Here is an 8,969-nt window from a genome sequence, read left to right as displayed (position 1 = left end):
TTGTCATATAGATTCATTGTGTTGTAATTTATATTGTTGCTAAGTGAACATTTAAATAACAATTACAATTCTCATATGGGGCTGCACGGTGGTGTAGTGGCTAGCACTGACGCCTCACAGCAAGAGGTCTGTTGTTCGGATCCCGGGTGGGGCGCGGTTCGGATACTAGTCTGGCAGGTCCTTCTGTGTGGAGTTTGCATGTTCTCCCCGTGGCAGCGTGAGTTCTCTCCGGGTTCTCCGGCTTCCTCCAACAGTCCAAAGACATGCTCCATAGGTTAATTAGACTCTAAATTGCCCGTAGGTGTGAGCGTGAATGGTTGTCTGTCTATATGTCTGCCCTGTGATGGACTGGTGACTTGTCCAGGGTGTACCCTGCCTTCGCCCCTTGACAGCTGGGATCGGCTCCAGCGCCCCACGACCCTAATGAGGATAAGCGGTTAAGATGATGGATGGAATTCCCATATGCAATCAACTAATTGATTATGATTGCAGAATAAATGTTAATATGCCACTCTCAAAGGTAGAAATAGTGTCAGTTTTAAAACGCTGCTGGTTGATAAGAGAGTGCCTAAATTAGGTTGCAGAGTGTAACACTGGGTTGCAACAAGTTACATCAGTGTCTAATGGAGCTGCCCTTTGAGGATCAGTCCCTATCGATTCCAAAAGGTTTAATGCAGATGTCTAACTGTGGTGTGTGTGTAAACAGCAGGCCTCGTACTGCCTCACTTGCTCGGCGTAAGGCAGTGATAAACATGTCAACATGTCAACACGTATGTGTGTGTGTGTGTTTCTCAAGACTTTATATCTTTGTTAAGACCTTTTTGTAATCTATTGTTGTCATAAACCTGTACTTGGGACAGCAACATCCAACAGGTTTTACAGAGTGACTTGTGGTTGTCTTGAAAAGTAGGACGGGAGCCTTCAGTTATCAAGCTTCTCTTCTGTGGAACCAGCTTCCACTTTCAGTCCAGGGGCAGACACAGTCACCTCCTTTAAGAGTAGACTTAAGACTTCCTCTTTGATAACGCTTATAGTTAGGGCTGGCTCAGGTTTGGCCTGGTCCAGCCTCTAGACATGCTGCTATACATGTAGACTGCTGGGGGACATCTTAGGATTCACTCAGCTCCTGTCTCCTCTTCTCTCTCTCCTTCTAGATGAATTATTGTCACTTCAATGCACAACTCTAACTCTAAGTAACTCTTCTTCCCCGGAGCATCTGTGTTTTCTCGCCTCACAGGTTTCCATGGAACATGTTTTTTTCTGGACCCTAGTCCTGCCCAATATATACTGATATTATTATTGTCATTGGTTGAATTGCTATTACTATTGTCAATGCCATTAATGCTTGTATTATCATTGTTATTTTACTATATCCACAGTTTATGTTATTTTTAGTAGTTGTAACTTTTTCATCATCCTACTACTCACACTGTATGAATAATTTCTGTTATATGCATTAAATGTGTTATAACTCTGTTATGTTGTTCATTCTGTACACATGCCCTTTATTGTACTGTCCATCCTGATAGAGGGAGCCTAATAACAGCACTGGGACATTCAAACCGGTCCAACCTCTCTTTAGAAGTCAAGGTTCAAGAAATAAGAGTTCAGACAATGTATTGCTTTTGTTTGTCCACAAAGTGGTGGTAAAAATTGAATATTAGCTCAACACAGAAATATGTATTTGGAAATACCGGATAAGTGGCTGATAATGGATGGATGGGTGTAAATATCTACCATGAATGCTATAATGATCATTATTATTCTATCCTCTGCTGTTGTTATTTTTAGTAGTCATACTTTTTGAATCATTATTTTGCTTACTCCTCTCATTAATCATTTATAATAATACATAATAATATTGATCATTTATCTATTTGCAATGACTGTGTTGTAATAGTTATGTTGTTCATTTACATAATTTGCACCATCCTCTGTTGTTTTCCCTGAGGTTCCTTGGATTTTTTGGAGGGGGTTCCTGTACTGATGCAAGGCTTCTGAGGATGATGTATATTGTACAGCAGGGGTCACCAACCTTTTTGAAACTGAGAGCTACTTCAAGGGTACGGGTATCAGGGATATACTTGTTTGATAAAAACATTTATCACAATAATTGTTATTATTTTTTCCCACAATAATGATTATAGGGAACAGATATACATGAATTTATTTTTGTTAATCTGTTTCAACATTTGAAAATCAGAGTTATCAAATGTTTTTGAAAATATATTTCTTGACATTTTTTTATTTTTATGAATAAGCACATTTGGTTCAAATTACCCCTTTTAACATTTTTAAGGAAATCATTAACTGTCATGAACTTTGTCCCATGTTTATGCAAATGATCAGTTTATATCAGTTTAAAAAAGAGAACTCTTTCACATTTATAAATCAATCCTATTACATTAGTACTAATCACCAATCACTCTAATCACTCGCATCGTGTGTTTGTTCTTGATGAAGTCCATGTCAGAAAAGGCACAAGGAAAACCCCACGATATCAGGCAATTGTTACACATATTACATCATGTCCAATAGAACGACTTTGAAGCCTACATTAAGTCTGGAGATACCAATACTGTCTATTAGAATGTGGATAAAGACATGGCTGCCCAATTTCTCCATTGCTTTAATCACTTAAAAAAGAGACTCTTGCACACTAGATAAGACAGACCAAGAGCATCAAAGCCATCTGCAAACATGGATCACACCACTAGCTGGCACTCTATGCTGATACTGATGATGTCCCCAAAATACATACAATTGAAATGTCACCTTAATTGGGACCAGGACTCTTTGAAATATTTAAGAATACACTGGCTGGATTTCTTCTTTTTTTTTTTAGTGAAAGATACATTTTGCCCCTCTTTTAAATAATATATATATATATATATATATATATATATATATATATATATATATATATATATATATATATATATATATAATGTCGACAGATGGAACTCTTACCTCGTATCTGGAGTTGTATAAAAAATACCACCAGATAGAAATGACCATAATTCACCATGATTAAATCAAAAGTACATTTAATTCAAATGACAGCTATATTACAACAGGGATAGACCTATTGATAAATTAAAGGATTTTGGGCATGCTACACTAAACATAACAGTGAAGTTATTGGATATTTCTTCAAATAAATATTTTAAATAATTAAATAAAATTATTCAAAAGCACATTTAATAGTACAAGAGGTATGAGCCTATGTATGAAAGGATGTTGATCATGCTACACTAAACATAACAATGAAGTTATTAGGAGTATATATTTTCCGCATTGCACTTTGTAGACGGTCCCTGCGCACCCGTCTCAGTCGCACAGTGTTATTCATTTAGCTGGGAGTATGGCCCGTTTTTGTACAATTAAGGTTAATTAAGGGGTTAGCCTGTTGTATACATCACTGCAGTTACAGAGATGTGTCGTTTTTAAAAAAAATAAAAAATGTAAACAGAGATCGTGATTTAACATGTTTCGCAATCCAGGAAGTCCGAATCTGTGAATATCTTTCCAACTTTGCAGAGTCGCTGACACAAATCCATCACAGATGCAGAAAATCACAGTGTAAACGTTAGATTACCCATGGTATTAACGACTTCACAAGGTCTGTGATGCGGCGAGCAGTGAGTATGCTCTCATGAAGACCGCCTTGGGTGAAAAGAGAAAAGGAGCTGCATCCAACCCAACAATTTTTCAGCCTCTAGCAGTCGCACACTCCGCGGATTATGTGTTTTTACTCGCTGTCGTCCTCCATCCTCTCTCGGTTAAAGTCGTCAAAATTGACCAAAGGACCCTGAGAGATTAAGGTTATTTATCCTCTACAGCCGCACAAAGAGCCACGAGCATCAAGATGAAATTTCCGATTGAGAATCCCAGGAAACCAGGAAACATGAACCCTCCACCAGGTTAGACTATTAATTAAGCAATGGTATGCTTTTCGTAAAGACTGCAGTGAGTCTTTAGGAAAAAGGTTGCCATTCAATGTGCATTTTCCCATTAGATTGTATGGAATGTGATTAAAAGGAATCAAAAATCATCTCATCACTGAAATGCTGCAGTCGGTGAAACTGTCCCTTCATACAGTCTTTATAGCCTTTAGATGGTCTGCAACCACTGTGATTGTTTCTATCAGGCAGCTCTTGCAGACTTGCAGAGGAATATGGTAAGATAGAGGCTGATGCTGCATGCTGAATGTGACTATGGAGGAATAGCTCACGACAGCTACGTATTTACTGTTGCGCCCCCGCGCTTTAAACACAAGGGGGGCATGTGCTGAGACATTATCTGTTTAAGATTGTTATGCCCACAATTAGTCTTTGCAGGAAAATCCAAACATGCACTGTCAGTCTACAATATCTTCAATGTGATGCAGTGAAGATGGTCTGATTGAAACATGACCTCATCCACCACTGGATAAATACCCTGAGCTCCTGCATGTGTGTCACGTTCTCCTACAGCATCAGCAACAGGTCATTTTTACATTCAGAACATGACTTTTAAACCACCGTCTTGTCTCAGTTCAGTTAGGTCTTCCTGCTCGTGCAGTCATGTCCTTTCCGAAAACTGTTGCTGAGCTATATCGGTCCCTAACCAAGTCATGGCATTCAGTGGACTTTGAGGGGAAATCAAGGGTTGGGTCTCAGCACATTTCAGCACGTCCGGACAGTCCGGATTTTCAATGCCATGTCCGGCGCAGCATCAAGCCGGACGTGTATTTTTCCTCCTTTTGGAGTTGCACTGGGGCTAAAGAGCCGCGCGATAGCATTTCTGAGATTGGAGTGAGTCGCGGAGAGAAGCTGATTTTGTTATATTTGCAATTGGACATCTTTCATGTGACGAGTCTTGGTCAGCCAATCAGCGTTTAGATGTCTACTGCGCCTTTTTCTCAAATATGCAATCTTCTCTGTACTTGATAAGAAAACTCACAACTGAAAGTTGATATTCTCTGAATACTACTGTTGTTGAGTCACAAAATGTCCTTTTAGTAGGTTTTTAATTGTATTATTTATTCGCAGTAACGTTACATCAGTTTGACTGAGGGAAAGGTTAAGATTAATAACTTTATGTTTTAATTAAACTTTTACTTAATACTACAGCGGTGTCTTTTTACTTTTGTTTGACCAAATTGTTTGCTTATTAATACTGTGATTTTCGGTACCCATCCCTACATTTACATGTATATACAATGTCAAAACACCAAAGGTTCTGTCTAGAGTCAGTGTTTAGTTTGTCTTTTCTGGGCTGCCCTAGAAACATGATGGCGCAAGACTCATTGGAAGAGGACCTGCTCCTTGAATGTACTTGTACCTGCGTCTTCTGACCTCCAACACTACATTTCATTCACATTCATTCCTTAATAACAGGGGCTACCATGCAACACGGCACTATCCATCAAGACTAACTAAGTCTCTACACCAATTTGGTGTTAAGTGTCTTGCCCAAAGACACATCATCATGGATTAGCACAGCTGTCTATTCTACTACTGAGCCACAATCAGTATAATATTCAAAACATAGTTATGATGTCATGGGTTGAGTTTTTGTTCCTGTTTTATTTTGTAGTCTTGTGTCCCCTGTGTCTGCACTTCCTGTTCAGGTGATTGTCTGGGATTGTCTGTCTACCTGGTTCCTGATTGTGGATTCCCTGCACCTTTGCTGCCCTCATTGTGTCCACCTGTTGCTCGTTACCGCCCTCTTGTATTTAAACCCCATTTGTCTCCTGTCTCCTTGTCGGTTTGTACTGTGTCTACCCGTGGTGGTTTTGTTGGCCTGTCCGTTTTGTAGTCTTCCTTGATTCTGTTTTTTAGTGCCCTTTTGGTTTTTGTGCTCTTGCCGGTCCTTGTTTTTGTTTTATTTAAAGATTCCTGGAACGGTTCAGCGGCATTTGGGTCCTATTTTCTACACCGCACCCTAACATATGAATATTATAATCGGTTTCTGCCAATGAATCGGCCACTGTTCATTAATGAACATCTGGTTCTGAGAAATATTTGGCACATTCATGTATTTATTTTTTTAATTTTTTCAAACAAAATAAAAATCACAGACATAAATGAATATCACAGTGCAGGAAGAGACAAAAAGCCAACTTGCCTTATTTGAAGCCTCCACCTACATATTCTGTATCTTATATTAACATTTTACAAAACTACAAACATAAAATGAAAAATGCATGAATAGCCACTTATGCCATTATATTGAGTCTGTCTAGGCATGTGTGAGCATGTGTGTGCATGTGAAAGTAAGCATGGCTTGTGTTTGTTAAGGGAAATTTGATCATGCTCCGGTTTCATTTCCAAAGCAATGGTAATGCTACAAATCTCCATGAGTGAAAACAGCTAAACATTTTGATATAACAGTTAAAATAAGAAAGACATGAACACTAACCCATAAAAAAACTCTTACAAAACAGCAATTAGACTTTCTTTTAGGCAACGTTTGAAACATTTTATAGAAGGACATTTCTTTGAAAAGTCATTCCATAATTTGGTTCCCCAAAATCTAATAGAAAATTGACCTCTTCTAGTCAGTAATTTAGAAGGATGAAGATGTGAAGATTGATAGGTTAAGTAAGAATGAATCTGTGAATTTACTTTGAAGGTCTTGAAATGATCAGGAATATTTCCTTCACCTAAGATTATCTTATAAATGAAAATGCAAGTTGAAGAAATGTTAATGTCATAAATAGTAAGAATTTGTAGTTTGTGAAATCAAGGAGCAGCTGAGATATGAGACTGATTGTGTTGCAATCCTAACAAATTGATTCTGGAGGACCAACATTTTTCTCAGAAGTAGGAAAAGTACTAGCCCAAACTACATTGCAGTTTGAAAGATAAAGGTGAATTAAACTGTAATAAACAAATAAGGAGACAGTTTGCAGAGACAAGATGTTTAACCCTCCTTATGATTCCAAAAGATTTGTTTATTTTTCTACTAACACAGTCAATATGTTTACTCCAACTTAAACTTTCATCAATAATAATTCCTAGGAATATTGTAGATGACAATTGAGGCATCTCAAGAGATTACATTTTCAATTTATCCTTTGTTTCAGTGGAAGTCCAAACCAACTTGGTCCCTCCCAAGAAGGTGCAGCCAGGCATGCTTCAGTCCAGTCTGGTGCACGCCAGCGTGGCCACTATGCAGAACCCTATGGGCTGCTCTCTGCAGCGTCTCTCGGTTTGCTCCCGCCCTGCCAGCATGGTGGCCAGCATGGAGGCGGTGGTTGACGGCTCAGCCCCCTTCACCATGATGAAGCTGAAGACGGTGCTAGCAGTGTTTGTGGTGGTGGTGGCCTACTTAGTGGCAGGGGGCTTGGTGTTCCAGGCGCTGGAGCAGCCCTTTGAAAACAACCAGAAGATCACCATCACAGCAGAGAAGGCTGCATTCCTGCAGAGACACTCATGTGTGTCTCCAGACGAGCTTGAGGCTCTCATCAAGGTAAGAACAGCCATTGGTCGATACTACAGCTGTTCTTCAGCCCTGGTTATGGTCCCCCGATCTGATGAAACCTGAGCTTTATATCAATCAGTCTCCTTTCAAGCTCCACACACACTAAACATTCCAGACAACCTGGAAATAGACAGAAACCACACTGAACTGCACATACTATTTAGTATGTAAAGCTCAGTGTGGTTTCATGGATGTAAGGCAGCCATTAAAATGCCCCACTTTAGTTAAAGTGGGGCATTTTAATGGCGGTGGCTGCTATGATACTGCTGTTGTGACATATTTGGCTGGGGGTCCCTCTCGAGCCTCCTAACTGGTGGTGCATAGGGCTGTGACTAAAACATAGGCTGCTGCAATGTCTCTTTAATCTGAGGTATTTCTGCACTGAGGCCTTTAATAGAGGCAACACCTGTCCTCAGTTCTGCTAACTCTGTTAACCACTGTTGAGTGATTGAGGAAATTATGAAAGTAAAAAAGTGTAATCATTAAAAACTTATAACTATTTTATTTTTCTATATAACCATTGAATGAATTCATGTACTGTTAAGTCTTTATGTCAAGTATAGTTTGTGATTAGACCATATAAAATACATAGATTTTATAAGTTGCTATGTTTTATAATTGTTTCTATATTATGGGTATTGTAAAAAGCTCTCCTGAGTAATAGGCTACATCAGCAAGTGTTACCATATTAGGCAACAAACCCTCAGTTGACCTTAAAGGCAAGAACTAGGACTGACCCTTGAAGAAAAGGAGGAGGGGTTAAGTGTGTCTGTGAGGTACAAAAGGTGATGCACAGAGAGAGGACAAATAACTTATTTTCACCAGATCTCAGTCTGATTAGGATTCCACCAGATTCTGAGAGAAAACTAGACTTCATATGCAACTTTACTAGACCAGGAGAATAATCATATTCACCCTGTCCCAGCACTTAAGGGTTGGGCAGGGAAGCCAGTTAGAGTCTAGAGGACAGGGCTCCAGCTTTAGTCAGGAGGAAACTTCTGCTGTCAGGAGAAGAGTCCAGGGCTCTCAAGTGTCACGCATTGAGCGTGACAGTCACGCATTTCGGTCTTAAATCACGTCCTCCCGCCACACATCGAATTTCTCATGCTGAAAAAAAAATCCAGGCTAAAGTCCGGCGGCGCGTATTTGTCGTCGTCACCGTCCTTCCCCCCCCCCTGCCTTCAAAACTTGAGAGCCCCGAGAGTGCCTGGCAGTCTAGTGCAGGATTACAGAAATGAGTGTTTTTTACCAGCTCTGAACTTTCTGTACCAGTACGTTTGTGTTTGACACATTAAAACATTTCTGTATGACCAGTACAGTTAAGATGTTTGGATGTGGTCTGAAATGTTCCGAACACATCCCTATCAGTCACTACTTTGAAAACCAGATGTTGTGTCCCGTGACTCTTTCCACTCATTTGAATATGTTTCACGTCAATGTCAGCTGCAGCTGACAACCCGACTTAGAGAAGACCTGACAGGCCCCGGCGCGACGGGGGC

The 8,969-nt window shown here is 39.7% G+C and overlaps 1 protein-coding gene across 1 annotated transcript in view; it reads left to right on the top strand.

The window, feature by feature from the left end:
* The first annotated feature begins 3,608 nt into the window (after positions 1–3,608).
* kcnk10a (potassium channel, subfamily K, member 10a) overlaps positions 3,609–8,969 on the top strand; it is a 63,708-nt gene continuing 58,347 nt past the window's right edge. The window contains exons 1-2 of the mRNA XM_068577419.1: positions 3,609–3,923; positions 7,073–7,458. Coding sequence (XP_068433520.1) covers positions 3,869–3,923; positions 7,073–7,458 — 441 coding nt within the window. The 5' untranslated portion in view covers positions 3,609–3,868. The remainder of the gene's footprint in view (positions 3,924–7,072; positions 7,459–8,969) is intronic.

This window comes from Clinocottus analis, unplaced genomic scaffold (assembly GCF_023055335.1).
Source record: "Clinocottus analis isolate CAN_PGR_092001 unplaced genomic scaffold, fCliAna1.0.p SCAF_15, whole genome shotgun sequence".
NCBI lineage: Eukaryota > Metazoa > Chordata > Actinopteri > Perciformes > Cottidae > Clinocottus > Clinocottus analis.
The sequence above is the reverse complement of the archived record's forward strand: the minus strand, read 5'-3'. Positions and strand labels throughout refer to the sequence as shown.